This window comes from Artibeus jamaicensis, unplaced genomic scaffold, assembly GCF_021234435.1.
Source record: "Artibeus jamaicensis isolate MK-2021 breed Jamaican fruit bat unplaced genomic scaffold, CSHL_Jam_final contig_525, whole genome shotgun sequence".
NCBI lineage: Eukaryota > Metazoa > Chordata > Mammalia > Chiroptera > Phyllostomidae > Artibeus > Artibeus jamaicensis.
In genome coordinates, this window is record NW_026521874.1 from 8,622,051 (window position 1) to 8,637,082 (window position 15,032).

A 15,032-nucleotide genomic window follows, 5' to 3' on the forward strand; every position below is an offset into this window, starting at 1 on the left:
GGGAGTTCATCAGGAAAGCCTGGGCAGGAGGGCAGTTCAGGCAGAGGTGTCGGGCTTGGAGGAAGGGTGGGGCAGCACAGAGGTGGTCCAGGCCGCCGGAGCACAGGTAGGTGCCCTGGGCTGGCGTGGGAACCGGGCTCAGGTCCTCTTGTCGAGATGGCAGTCTGTACTTCTTCAGCAGGTTCATGTCCCCAGAAGTGTTTTGAAAGCATGCATTCGGGGAGCAGGGGCAGGCAGTTTAGCGTCGTGCAGCACTAATGCGGCAAGTTCAAGTGGCTGCCGAGTCGCACGGCCTGACGGCCTTGGAGGAGCGAGGCCTCACGTGGAGAGGCCTGGCCCTGTGTCTGAAACGTCTTTCATCTCCCCTCATACTTTTATTGTGTTTCATACCAGTGGCACTTGTGTCATTTTCTGATTTTCAGAAACACTGATCAGCGAGTGTGCTCGAAGCCCTGAGCAAGCTCACACGACAGTTCATTACCTTGAAGTATATGTGTGTGCTGATTATTGCCTTTTTCTGGCTTGCTTTTGAATTAGTCTTGGAATCTTCTTTAGGGCCCAGTTTTTCTAATGGCCTTCCCAACTGTTTGTGTTGCCCTCCCACCCCGGTTTGCCACTTCACACCCACGGGTGCCTGTGAGCGTGGGGTTGGTCTTTGCTTTTATTTCATTCTGTGCACGGGCCCAGCTTCGGTTCCCTCCTGCCCGTGGGTGCGTCTCGGCCCAGGCAGCACGTAGGTTTGTTACAGGGGCTGGAAATCAGTGTGCTGTTTAGTCAGTGCAGGTCCCGGGGAGGGCTGTCCGAAGTGTTTGCCTCTGCTCAGGAGGAACAGGGCAGCCCTGCAGGGTGGGCGCGCCTGGGCTGAGCCTCCTGACGGGTGAGGCTGCCGGTGTCGGTTCGGAGGCGGGCAGGGGACGGGCACGCAGAGGACGGCGTGACTGAGTGTGAACGTCACGGCGTTAAAGGTGCTTCACCAATTTCAAATACACATAGCAGCTCACACGAGACGAATGAATACTGTGGAGAAATTTTGCCTTTTATTTAATATGTAGATTTGAGTATGATTTACTAATTTCCTCACTGCTTTCATCTTCTGTAAGGCACTGTGTGAGACAGTGCACTTGTAATGAACATCAATTATTGAGTTGCAGATGAATTCTTCTAATGGACGCAGAGTTACTCTTTTAAGCATTGTCTTAGTGTGTTATTAATTTACAGAGTAAATCTGGTTTCGTAGGTGGGCGAAGGAAAACTTCAGCTCCGTTCACATTCGAATGTTCGCAGTTCACTCACTAAGGGGCCTGGGAGGAGCGGTGAGGTGTGTGTGCTGTGTCGCATGAGGCCAGCAACAGGGGAGCAGCCGCTGCGGGGAGCTGCCCCGCTGTGTGGCCTGGGCCCCAGCCGCCGCCCACCTCTCCTGCTCCAGCCCAGTGCAGTGCCTGAGAACTGATGGAGCCCGGACCAAATCCAGGACCCAGATTGCTTCAGACCTTTCCAGGTTAGGGCCTTGGGCCCAGGCTCTACCTACTCCCCACCCCCAGGTGGCCTCTGCCCTGTGGCGTTTCCCTGGGTCGTGAGCCCCTACCTCGTGTTGACAGGAAGTTTTAAAACATTGAAAAAGACATGGAGAGAATTCCTCTCCTGCCCTCTTTCCCTGCCCTTGCCCCACCTTTGCTGTCTCTTTGCCTCCTGTAGGCACCCTTCCTTACCGAGCGGTGGCTGGGTGTGGGCAGGCCCTGGTACGTGCCTTCTGCCCGGCTCCTCAGTCCCACAGCCCCGCCCTGTGCTCCAGCCCCGCCCCAGGCAGACTGCCCTGCGTATTCCCGAGGACAGCCGCACTCCTTCTCCCCTTCGTCTTCATCCTCCTCCTCATCCTCTCAGGACAGGCTCGAGCACAGTCCCACTCGTCTGAAGGAGCCTGTTCTGGATGCTCTGGCTTTCCATGAACGTCCGCCCTCTCTGCCCACACGGCACACAGGTCCTGCGTGTCCCGTTTTGACACTGTTGCTGCCGGGCACTGTCCTCAAGCAGAGGGGCGTCAGTTGGGAGGCAGGCCGTGGGCACTTAGAGCTGGCTAACACTTCTTAGTGGTGGAAATTGGATTTGGCTGGGAGGCAGAGTGGGTGTCATTCAGGGTCCTCAGAGAGCAGCAGGCGTAGGGAAAATACTCCTCTCTGTGCCCCGGCCCCAAGACTGCTGGCTCTGGGACTCGGGCGACCCGAGACTCCGCATGTCTGCATGTCTGCCGAGTGCTGCCAATGCTGAGTGGGGGTGGAGGTTAAAGAGCCCGGGCTTGGAAGCCCGCCCACCTGGGTGTGTGTCCTGGTCCCAGAACTTCACTGCCACGTCCGGGGTTTGACACCTGTGGCACTGGGGACCAGGTGGGAGAAGCGTCGCGGCAGTGTCTTGCCCATGGGAGAGTGCCGTCGATGTCAGGCGTTATTAACAGCTGTTTCTGCAGGGGTCGGAAGGAGGCGTGTGGGAGGGTGGGCCCGCAGAGTGCGTCCTCCGCTGCTGCTGTTGCCTGTGTGGTTTGGGCCAGTTATTCAGTCACTTAGCCTCCCTGTCTTTCTACACAAAAGGTAGATGGAGCACTTGTCCATCTTCCTCTCGGGGGCTGTGAGAAGCAAACAGAACAGATTTGGAAAGTGTGTGTGTGACGGACACACCGTGACTGTCCCCTGCAGCTACTGTGTACCACGCTCTGTAGGTGCAGGGCCTGCAGAGGGCCGGTGGGGGTGCAGGCATTGCCCCTGGAGCGGTTCTGAGGGCATGGGCGGGGTCAGGGGGCGTGGCTGCACTGTCTCTCCTACACCAGAGGCCCCCAGTGTTCTCTTCCATCAGCTGTCACTTGCCTTGGTTGCCGGGTTCAGTAACATTCGGCCTGTCTGTTCACTTATAATCCTTTGTTGAGTCCAACTTGAAGCAAAACTAGCAGTTGCCGGGTGAGCCAGTGGGAAATGGCATCCCAGGCCAGTGTAGAGCCCTGGGTCTCATGCAGACCTCCCTCCCAGCCATCTCACTTGTGACCTTCCCGTCTGAAAAACAATGCCCACGTTGCCTTTCGTGTTCAGGGGTTCACTCCATAGCGTGCAGCCTCGGTCTTCCTCCCAGTACAAAACAGATTTCATGATAGCTGATCACGAGGACCATGATTAGCTCCATGTCATTACTATTTGTGAAGCACTTTGAAACTGTCCCTGCTCTTCACTGGGGTGGGGCCTGTTGGGAGCACAAAAGGAAGCTGTGTTTTCTGCTTCAGTCACACATTTACATAATAATTACAGTCTTGTCACTGGACTAAAGGCTCTGGCCTTGAGCACTTCCTGACGGTTTGCTACTGATGAACCAGTTCGTCATGGCCGAGTCTCTTCCTTTTCTCTAGTGCTGGGACAGGTTGTCCGGGAGATCCCCAAGCAAAGCAGAGAGCATCTTCGCTCATGCCACCGAGTGGACCCGCCTCCCCCGCCGTTTCCAGCTCCCCATGCTGTGCGTGCGTGTGCCTGTGTCCTCGCCAGAGCGCGCTCTTGCTCCCCGGGTTCCTTCCAGGCTCAGGTCACAGTAGGTGCTGGTCTGGCCTCGCGCTGGTCCTTTGTAGACATCTGCCCACATCACAAAAGCCCTGCGTTTGGCACGTTCTGCGGTGGTTGGCAGTGCCTCCCCGGGCAGAGTCCAGTCCTGGAACCGCAGGGGCTACAGGTGCATTGGCACGTGTTGGTGGGGAGCGCACACGGCCTTGCCGGCTCGGTGCCTGGCGGCGCTCGGCAGCACCGTCCCAGCCCTGCAAGATCTTGGCCTCGAGGACTTGTCGCTCCAATTAAAACTTAAACGTGGAAGCGGCCCAGGCTGCTGCTCCCTGTGTGCGGCGTGTGAGCACGGGCTGGGCCAGAGCATGCCACAGAAGCTGTGCAGGGGCGCCCCCGCTCCGGGCCTGTGCCTGTCGGGGCTCCGTGTCTTCCAGCCCTGCGCCTTGCTGGTGGCAGCTGCTGAGTGCACCTGAGAGGCAAGGTTTGTTTGCCAACAGAAAGTCGCCTCCGGGACGGTGGTGAAAGTCCTCGTCCACATGTTCGCAGATACACCGTTACCAGGCCTCACGCCCTGACTTGTGTCTGGCAAGGACTTACAAAATAGTCTCTCTGGCTGCTCGTCAAAAATTACATCATACCGGAGTAAACTGCTTTCAAATCAGACATCCATTATTCATGTATATTAACTGCTTTTTTATTTTTTTATTGGATGTTTCGTGTATGATTTACTCTTTCCTCACTAGCTCCCTCTCCCTTCCCAATTGTCTGTCTTTCTCATTTTTTTTTTTTCATGTCAGCTCATCTGTGAATTTGTAGGGGTGGTTCACTTATCTTTGTACGTGAACAGCACTACGCAGGTACCCCATTTTTCGTAGTGAGATTTTTGACTGTGTTGTGTGGGTCGTATTTATGCTGGGTCATGACAACTGGGGTCGCTCACTGAGTAAACTCTGCCCAAACAACGGGAGGTCTTTTTCTTTGTGTCCTTTATTATTTTTTAAATGAGCATTGTTAGTCTTGTACCTCAAGATCCCGATGAATGAAACTGTCCCTCCCGCTTCTGACAAGGCTCAGCATGTGGCTGTGGGTGGAAAGCACACCGGCCTCGCGCGTTCGCTCGCGTGCGTGGGGCACAGCTGCTCTGCACGGCCAGCGGGGCGGGGACGCGCGACAGCCACTCGTCCTTCCGTGACGTGTGTGCCCAGGGCCTCCTCTGTGCCAGGCACAGTGCGCGTGTCCTCGGAAGCCTCCGCTCACTCCAGACCCTAGTGCTGGGAGGTCCGCCGGGCACGCGGCCCCTGGTGGTCGTGGTGTGGGGCCGAGTCAGGAATCATCAGGGCAGACACAGTGTGCTCCACTTACTTACCCACGGTCAGCATCGTGGTGGAGGTGTGTGGTCAGTGTGTGTGTGCTGTTGTTACGCACATTCACCTGACTCGTTTTGCTCATGAGTCCTCTCAGCATCTCAGACCTCCTTTTTAGGAAGGATTTTCTGTCTTCTGAAAATATACCCCCTAGAAGTTGCTTTCCTGAGGGTCTCTTAGCCACAGGTGTTCGTTGTGTTTTCATAAAGCAAAATTGTTATTTCCCCCTCAGTGAGGTACTTTGGCCAGTCCTTTGTGATTCTAGGTTGATGGCTCTTTTCTCTCGGCCCTGGGAAGAGACCGTTGGCTGCGTCCTCTGCTGGTACCTCCGAGAAGGTGGCCGCGTTCCCCGCCCCCTCACGTTCTGGTTCTCTCCTTCTGGACTTGGGCTTTGTGGGGTTGGGCCAGCACGTCGTCGCCCCCTGCTGTCCACGGCTCATTTGTGCTTTCTTCCCCTACTCTCTGGGTAATTTCTGCAAATCCGTCTTCCAGTTTGCCACATTCTCTCTTGGACTCTGTTTAATTGCTTGTGTAACTTATTCATTAGTGTTTTAATTTCTAGAAAGTCTGTTTGTGTTGTTTTTCAAAGCTGATAGTCAGTTCTCTGCTTTTGGCCCCTACCCTCTTTTATTTCTGAATCATTTTCTTTATCTGATGTTCTTGGAAGTCTAATTCTTGTGTTTGTTTTCTGCCTGTCACAATGAACTATTTCTTCCTGTATTTGGAACTTTGCTTTTACTAAGAGCTTGTATTTGGCTGATCTCCGAAGGGGCCTGGGTTGAGCGGGTCTTCCTCCCGAGAACATTTCTGCCAGGTGCGAGAGGGCACGCTGCCAACCTGGATGGCCTGGAAACTGGTCATTCAGGGGGTGGTTGGTCTCCCTGGTGGTATAAATTCAGCCTCTGAACCTGCGCGAGGGCAGATTTGTGACTGCCCCTCGGGCAGACGTTCTCCATCCTGAGCGGAACCTGAGGCAGACAAGTTGCTGGCTTGGCTCTCTTGACTAGGGAACAGGCTTCCCCCCCGAGCTTGCTCTTTACCGAGTGGACCTGGCCGTGCGGGGCCCTGGCTGCACTTGGGAGGCCGCAGCCCTGCGTTCCACAGGGGGCCGGCCAGATCGAGTCTTTGCCTCCTGCTCCCCAGCCCTCCAGGCTCCTGGCGCTGGGGGTGTCACAGAGCACCCCTGGCATGAGAGCCCCCTTCCCCCTCTGGTGTTAGAGTTGTGCGTTTTCGTTCCTCCGAATTTCTCCAATTTCTCAGGAGTCAAACAGATAAACCGAAGGGATGTGCATTAATTAACGTGCTGCGCCGACGTAGTGCTTTTGGTGTTTGTGAACAGGGGCCTGCCTTGTGGTCAGAGCTGGACAGACACCATTTGGGGTTCTAGACTCTGGCGGAGTGAGATCTGTGGGGCCTGTTCCTGCTTTGAGTAGGACGAGGTGACCCCCTTGTCCAAGCCAGCAGCAGGTTAGACACCCAGAAAGGGGGGGGGCAGGTGGGGGGGGCGCGGGTTGTTAAGCAACAAAAGGAATATGAGCGTGTGTCGTGTCCCGGAGGTCCGGTCTCCCTGATCACGTGCACCCCGCAGTCTGAGTGCTGCCTGACCACGTGGCACGTGCTGGGTCCTCACTCGGGGCTGCAGGAGCGAATGAGACGGCTTCTTTCCCAAGGAAGGTCCCGCCGAGGCCTCGGGCAGTGTGTTACAACCCAGGGCAGGCCAGGGTGCTTGGCGACAGCCCCCACTGCCACGCCAGTGCTACGGGCTCCTCGGCGACCCCTGCCCTCCAGCACCTGAGAACCTCCGGCCTGGTGAGTGCGCCGTTTACAGGGGCCCCTGGGACACAGCCCAGGCAGGTGTGTGGACAGGACACCTTCAGCGGTGACGAGGGGGCACCAGGCGGGCACAGAGTGAGCTCAGCAGGGATGCAGGCTCGGGGAGGGGGGAGGGGGGCAGGGATTATTCGCTGTACTCTCTAGACTCTGGCTTCTCCTCGTGGCTTCCCCCTCAGAAGAGCAAACTCTGTGTGAGGGGCTTGAGGGGGGTCACGGGGGACCAGAACGGAAGGGGGTAGACCTTGTTGCCCCGAGGAGTTCCAGTCAAAGTCCCATGCCGTTCATTTTTCACTAGGCCGCAGTCCAGCCCGGCGGCTCCCCAGTCCTGTGCGCTGTCCCTTCCTCTGCTTTCGTGATGGCGGCAGACATGGTGGCTTTAATTCACAGCGCCTTTTGAAATGCTCTGTCTTGTCGGGAGGCCTTCTGGCCATGCCGAGCAGCTTTGGAAGGGCCGCGCGGGGTTCTTAGGGGTGAGCAGCTGCCCAGTTGATGGCGCAGTTGGCACAAGGCCTTTGGCAGGTAAATGAATGCGAGGGATCTTAACCAAAGAACACCCAGACGGGGTTCCTTTCTTCACTCACCAGCACGTGACTGGCAGTCTGGGGCTGCAAGTCTCTGCGATCTCTCTGTGGTGATTTCTGCACGTGGGTGGTCCGGCTGCGTGGTGGCCGTGGGGGCAGTCCCCAGTTCAGGAAGTGTTTGCAGGGTTGACACCAGTTTTTCCTGGGGAGGTGGGCGCTGCCTCACCTTGAGTCCCACCCACTGCAGGGACAGTGGCTGCTTCTCAGCTCTCTCCTTTGTGGTTTGGTTAGAAAGACAGTCCTGGGCACCGAGTGGGCTGGGTCACCCCTGGGCAGTGGCTGACGCTTCCCCAACATGGCCGCTGTCTCCCTCCTGACTGTACACGGCTGTCCCCGCTGCCCACAACACCAGCTGCTAGGACGTGGCTGTAAGGCGGGTCTCCTCAGAGGCGAGTCCCACAGATGCAGGAGCAGGACAGCTGGTGCCGCACACCAGCTGGCGAAGAGGTGGCTGGTTTCAGCTGGCAGCAGGTGGAGGCTTCTGAACGTCATGCACTGTCCCTGTCATTCCATTGTCTGCTGCACGGAAGACGACTGGTACACGCGTGTTGCTGACAGGCTCTTGCTCGAATTACAGCATTGTTTACTTTCTCTCCAAGTCAGAAACAAGCATCCGTCAGTATGGAGTCGAATATCTATAGAGAAGAGTCATGAGATTTACCTGTGGGTATCGACAAGGGAAGAACTCTCATGCCATTTAGGAGAGAAAACAAACTGTGGAACAGTAACTCCAGTCATAGAAGAGAATAATCGTATACGCACACGCAGGGAGAGGAGGAGACAGACAGACACGGGGCAGACGTGTGCAGAGCGGGGTCGGCAGTGCTCGCGTTTGGCTGTTCACGTGCTGATTTCTGCAAGATGGACAGAGGTCTCCACTTTTTGCTGTGTAATTCTGTCATGTTGGATTAACTTGAACAAAATTGAAGGTTAGGATTCCAACACTAGGATTTATAAAAACGACGCTAAGATTGTGAAGAAGACAGACAGGCTGAAAGGATGCTCTTCCAACAGCACTTGCTTCCCTAGGCGCCCACGAGGTCTGCGGGCTGGCTAACAAATGAGAGGGGGCACCGCCTATTCACTCCGAGCAGGGCGCCTCCTGCAGGCAGCTTTGCAAAGTGTGCACCAGTCCAGGTGGGGCTTCGTTTTAGAAAATTCTTAAAGAACCACCCGCCTCCTGGAAAAGTCTGCCCTGTAATTGCTATTTAAGCTCTTTTGTAATATTCACTTGGTACTTAAAAGAAAAAAATTCCCCAGCAACATCTATTGATTTGGTGGTCACATTAGTGCAGAGTATTTTCTCCAAGATTTTAGCTACGGGTAGCTGTTCCCCTCTTCCCAGCGCACCCACACACCTCCGAGAGTGAGGCGTGTAGCCACAGGTTGGGGCTCACCCAGCCAGGGCAACGAAGAGAAAAATTAGTCTAATGCGTGGTCTTAACGAGAGGGAGAGGGTGAGCATGAATAATTAATCCTACCAGTCCGTGGCCGTCAGATAAAATGAAGTCCCATTTGCGCAACCTATTCAAAGAGAGAGTGCGGGAGGGAGGGGGGAAATGGTGAAGGTCGTGGGGGGACTTGTCACGGGGGGAGGACCGCCTCTGGTAGGGGTAATGTGCTTTCTAATCTCTGTGGTCTTTAACTAAACGGCGTGATGGAGGGCCTCTTCATCACGGTGGCTCTGGCTCAGTGAATTATTGAGCATTTTAGAAAGTGCGCGACTCCTGACCGCTACCTTAGATGTCTTTATGCAGAGTCGTCTTGGAGTGGGGATGAGATCTCACTGTTTCCCTCAGAAATGACCCGTCCGCTTGTCAAGAAAGAACTTCTAGAAGAGGTCAAGAATAGGAACGGACTCAGTGTCAGATTTTAACCTGTATCTTTAGCATGGACATTTTCTATTTTAAAGGCCTGCCTTCATGCTATAGAAGTTGAACTACTTAAAAAACAAGATATTGAGCTCAAGAACCCTATTAAAGGTTCAATTATAGGGTTAATCTAACAATGAGCGCCAGCTATTACTTTTATGCTGGACCGTGAGGTTGCTGCTTTTAATTTTTTTCTCTCCAGGAGCTGATTTTATGCAATTTTAAGGTTGTTCACTAAAGATAGAAGATTTGATTATTTCTACGTTCTTACCTGGAGAGATTACCTTATTTTGGATATTTTAGAATTGTTGAAAATTTCTCAACAATTGATAGAAACTTTTATTTTCAACTGCATGAAAATAAAAGTAAAATGTACCTTGCTCTCTATAGTCTTTATGGATTAACAGGCATCTTAAAATTTGAAATCATTCTCTTTCAAATGCGGTAAGCAATAAATATAGTTAGTTAGATTTCCGTGTTGCCTGGACTACTAGGAATTTCCCCAGATTCACTTGTTAGAAATGTACGTTGACATTGAGATTGATGGAGTTCAAGGGGGAGGCAGTTGACAGTATTAATTTCTCAATACTGAAACAAGGACCTGTGTACTAGTACTTGGTAAGTGCATAGGCCACTAGAAAAAAGAAAGCGCGCTCTCTGTGTGTACTAAGGGCGGAGAACCTCTCTACAAAATGTGAATATTAAAACTTTCCAGTTCGGCGATCGGTTCCAACCCTATGATCAACCCAACAGAATCTATGCACAGAACTCTGTTAACCAGGAGGCTTTGAACTGTGTGGACTTTCTGGCGAGAACCGGGTCCTCAGGACTTACCATAAATGCCCCATAGCAGCATTTAATGTTAATTAAGTGGAATTAAATTACTAAAACTTACTTGCAGTAAAAGACTTAAATTTTCAGGAAGATTATTTTATTTTTCTTTTCTCTGGAGAGAAGGCACGGAAGGGTGCAAATTTAACAAATACCTGGTCTAGAGGTCAGGAACACCTCCTCACTTGCCTCCATGGCTTCAGGAACGGAACTTCTTAAATGAGCCAGTGGAGAGTGACTCAGGAGAGAAACGTTAGGGCCAGGACTTTGGGTCTGGGCTTGTGGTTAGTCTGAAGGGAAGCATCTGGAGGGTAACTGAAGGCTTTGCCCCCTCGATGCTCATACGTTCTTTCACCTTCTGTGCTGCACATACAGACAGAGGGGGAAGGGAGCCCGTGCTGGCTCGGCGGCCCATCTCCGCACCTGCCAGCTCTCCCATGAACCCCAGACCAGAAGCAGTCACCACCTCAGCTCCCAGGCCTCTCTCTCTGTGCTGGGAAACTGGGAAGCGTCGTTTCCTCGTTTGGCGTTCTTTTCCACGCCCTTTGAGTTTGTCTGCACCCTGGACTGGGGGACTCTGGATTCCTGTGTTTTCTTTTGCATTTCCTTTGGTCATTGAACAGCCAGGCCCTATAATAGCATCACCTGGAAAAGGCCAGGGCATCCGGGGGCAGAACAGAAGGCTGAAACGAAGCGTGTGGGATGCGGGTCTGCCGTGTGTAACGGGGCGCTTGCATGTGCTCTCCCTCCCCAGATCCTGGTCTACAGCCTGGAAGCGGAACGCTGCCTCTCGAAGCTGGGCAACGCGCTGGGCGACTTCACGTGCGTCAACCTCAGGGACAGCCCTCCCAGTCTCCTGGTCAGTGGCAACAGGGACAGGAGGTACGTGTGAGGAACGCGCAGGCTTTGTGGCCGCGGCATTTCCGTTGCAGCCTGTGTGGTTTTCTCTGCTGTGCTCACACTCCTCCCTCCTCCCCCCACAGCTTTGCCCACCTGAGTTCAGCCCTGTCCATGGATGCTGTCTCTGTGAGCGTGGGGAGCAAAGTCTTGTATTAGGTAATAGTTGGACGGAGCTGCCGCTGCCTCATTTCTGCAACACCGCGGGAAGGTTGTCTTTTAAGCCATTTGGTGGACGCAGTTGGCGGAAGGTCCAGTGAGACCCCTTGGAATATCTTTTGTCTCCCTGCTGCAAAATTTGTTTGGCATTTAAAAGCTCACTTTCGAATATTAAAAACAATAACCTAAGGGATGAATCATGTTCAACAAAATAGGGTTGCCTGCCAAATGATGTCAAGAGTGTATTTCAGAGCACTGCGGCGTCCCTCTGGTGATGGGGGCGGAGAGCCCTCCTGTGAGCAGACTCCAGTTTCTATTTAGGTGATTAGCAGTCTTCCCTGGAACGCCTTGGCTGCGGGCGTCGCGTGTTCCCCGTCCAGGGTGCAGTGCCAGCCCCGCACGCTCCAGGAACCGTCAGCACGGAAGGATTAAAGTGTTTGAAAAGACTTTCTGAGTCCAAATTTTAGGGTTTTTTTCCCTCCCCATGCCCTCTCCCCCTTGTCTTTTCTTTTCCTTTTTACATTTTTGGCTGGTTGTCTGCCATGTCTGATCCAGTGCCCTGAGGAGAGGTAGCATGGCTGGAGGCCAGGGTCTGCCGGGCGCCCCCTCCCGCGGGCCCGGCCCCAGGCTGCAGGTGGCGGGCTGCTCGGTGGGGGGATCAGATCGAGAGGCGGGTGCTCCTTCGTGCCAAACCCCAGATCTCTGTCACACCAGCGCAGCAGCTTGCAAAAGATAATTGTTTAGCCAAATAATATTTTCAGCTCCTGACCTTCACCTCTCCACCACCCCCTCCCCTTCGAGCCAAAAGAAAATGCGAGCATGCTTTCCTGAAAGGGGGCACTTGGTCATTTTATTCTCGGAGCCTCTCGAAATGGCCGATGTTTCTGAGACCTGAGGATTGAACTCCTCACTGCGTCGGTTTTTCTCTTAGGAAGAAATACACTTGGTAAGTGGCCCCACGTGTGTCCCAGTAAATGGAGCACATCAGTCTGTAGTTTTACTCTCGAGTTTTCGTTTCCAGACTGAGCTACGCAAAGGCTCCAAGCTTATCTGATGGGAGTGGCCCGCAGGGGCCTCGAAGCTCCTGGGAGCTTTCCCGGGGAGCAAGTGCAGGGGGTGCTTCGGGCATCCAGGCGGGAGGGTTCGGGGTTGTAGGTCGCGCTTCAGAGTTTGTTTACAGCAGGACCGTTTCGATGGTCTGGCACAGCCGGGCTCCCAGGAAACTGGGATGGCGTTCCAGAGAGGAGACCCGCTCTCGGAGCAACTGGGCCCAGCTGGCTGTGGAAGAGCAGATGAGCCAGATGGCGTGGCCTCTGCCGGCGGCACCTCGGACTGTGTGTCCAAGGTGCGTGTACTCGAGACGTGCAGTCGGGAGGGCAGACTTCCTCCTCTGGAGCCAGGCTGCCGACGGCGCCACCACGGCCAGGGGAGGAGTGACGTGCTCGGTGTAAAAGGGCTCTTGGTCATTTTGCTGTCCAGAGTCACCATGTTAAGTCCATTTTAATTAGCAAACCAGTGTTATTTTTTAAAAGCCCTCTGTCTCTGTGGCTGTGAAGAACAGACTTGTACCTTAGAGTTGGGGAGGGAACTGTCCAAAGTGGCGTTCAATCAGGGCGGTCCCAGGTCTGTGTGCCAGCTCTCTGCCCACTGCTGCGGTGCCAGGGACTCACCATCGACACAGACTGTAGTCGGGGGAGCAGCGCTTGCCCTGTGATTTGAAAGACGGTTAAAGACGGCAGGTCTGGGAAAGGGAAAGTGTAAGAAACCTGAACTTCTAAGTGTAGTGGAGGGAAATACTGTTGCGGTTCCTTTCCTCTCCCAAGGCTCGGCGGCTGTGAGTGCGATCTCGTTAGAGAGGCGCCCCAGGCTCAGACGGCCCGTCCGTTTCAGAGGCGGGAGGAAGGGGTCATGTGCTGCGGAGGGAACTCCATCCTTGGCTGCTACTTCCCGGCTGATGCAACTTTATAAAACCTGGAACCTGCTTTTTTCTTTTTTAATTTAAAAAAAATGAATTTCCAGTGCATTCTTGTAGTGCTTTACAGATCACTTGAAATGGCCTCTAAAGATACATCAAACTGTCCCAGATTAAGACAGAAATAGATTTTCATTAAAATAAGGACATCGGCCTGAGTTTGCAAACATGGGTGGAATTTACAAGGAGTTTCTTTGGGTCGGGGCGTAGAAACAGGCTGAAATGGAGAATGAAGACAGGTCGCCCAGTCTGCCTCCCTTTCCAGAAAAGTGGGGATGGAGTCTGATCAGGGTGGAGGCGGGGCTGTTACTGGGCTGGGTTGTTCCCTTCTGGGAACAGGGATGTGAAGTGAGAGGGGCGGGGGCTGTGCCCAGGAGCTTTAACACCGTGGAGCCATGAGTTTGTCTAAGCGCCTGCTGTGTCTCTTCCTGCGAAACCAGGAAGAGAGTGGTGAGTGATGCTGGCGGAGGAGCAGCGCACAGTAGGCGTCGGGCGGTAAGCTCAGGCCTGCGCTGCCTGCCGCAGACCTTTGCATTCTCGGGGTGCACTGCACACTGGATGCTTTATCTTTGTTCCGGGGCGTGCCTTTTCTTCCTGCGCTTTCACTCCTGTGAAACCGGGATGTGTCTTTTACAGTAGCACCTTAAAACCAATCGGCAGAATTTTAAAATGTTACCCAGAGGACTTCCGCCAAGATGGAGACGTAGGTGGAAGCACTACGCATTCTCACACAACTAAGTTTAAAAATAACAAAGTTTTAGCAACAACAATGCAGCCAAACCACAGAAAATTGAACTACATGGAAGTCTGACAACAAGAAACCCTTCAGCCTAACCGGTAAGAGGGGCAGAGCCAGCAGCAGAGCAGGGTCGGGCAGGAAAGATCCACTGGACTGACCCGGGCACACTACCCAGGTGCGCCAGCAGCCATGGGCGGATCCCAGGTGTGGAGAAGCGGGTGGACCCACTGAGGGCAGACTGTGGTCACACATTCGCGTGCAGAGAAACCGGTGAAGGAGCAAGCAGTGAGACAGACTGTGCAGGCCCCAGAGGTGGAAAGCAGCAGAGAGAACCGCCTTGTCCCTCTCTGACCTCGCCCCCATATACAGCGTCACAAACCAGTGACCTGGGTGGCCCCGCCCTGGTGAACAACTAAGTCTCTGCTCCTCATACGTAATTGGCACAAAGAGATCAAAACATGGCTCAAGAACAACTCAGAGCCCCAGAGCTGATAAATCTAAGTGATGAAGAAATAGCCGAACTTTCAGATGCACAGTTCAAAACACTGGTGATCAGGATGCTCACAGAACTGGTTGATTTTAGTCACAAATTAGAGGAACATATGGAAGCTAAACTAATTGAAATGAAGGGAAATATACAGGAAACCAATAGTGATGGAAAGGAAACTGGGACTCAAATCAAGATGTGGACCAGAAGGAGGAAAAAAATGACCAAACAGAAAAGGATGAAGAAACAAGAATTCAAAAAAAATGAGGAGAGGCTTAGGAACCTTCAGGACGTCTTTAAACGTTCCAACATCCAAATTATAGGGGTTCCAGAAGGGGAAGAGGAACAGCCACAAGTAGAAAACTTATTTGAACAAATAATAAAGGAGAATTTCCCCAATCTGGCAAAGGAAATAGACTTCCAGGAAATTCAGGAAGCTCAGAGAGTCCCAAAGAAGTTGGACCCAAGAAGGAACACACCAAGGCACATCATCATTACATTAGCCAAGATTAAAGTGAAGGAGAGAATCCTGGAAGCAGCAAGAGATAAGGGGACAGTCACCTACAAAGGAGTTTCCATCTGACTGTCAGCTGATTTCTCAAAAGACCTTACAAGCAAGAAGGGGCTGGAAAGAGGTATTCCAAGTCATGAAATCCAAAGACCTACAACCAAGATTGCTCTATCCAGCAAAACTTTCATTTAGAATGGAAGGGCAGATAAAGTGCTTCTCAGATAAGGTCAAATTCAAGGAGTTCATCTTCACCAAGCCCT

General features: G+C 53.3%; 1 protein-coding gene across 5 annotated transcripts in view; it reads left to right on the plus strand.

The window, feature by feature from the left end:
• FBXW8 (F-box and WD repeat domain containing 8) overlaps window positions 1-15,032 on the plus strand; it is a 111,595-nt gene that overhangs the window by 79,213 nt on the left and 17,350 nt on the right. For all 5 annotated transcript variants that reach the window (XM_053669722.1, XM_037156108.2, XM_037156106.2 and 2 more), the window contains one exon: window positions 10,762-10,889. In XM_053669722.1, the coding sequence (XP_053525697.1) occupies window positions 10,762-10,889 (128 nt within the window). The remainder of the gene's footprint in view (window positions 1-10,761; window positions 10,890-15,032) is intronic.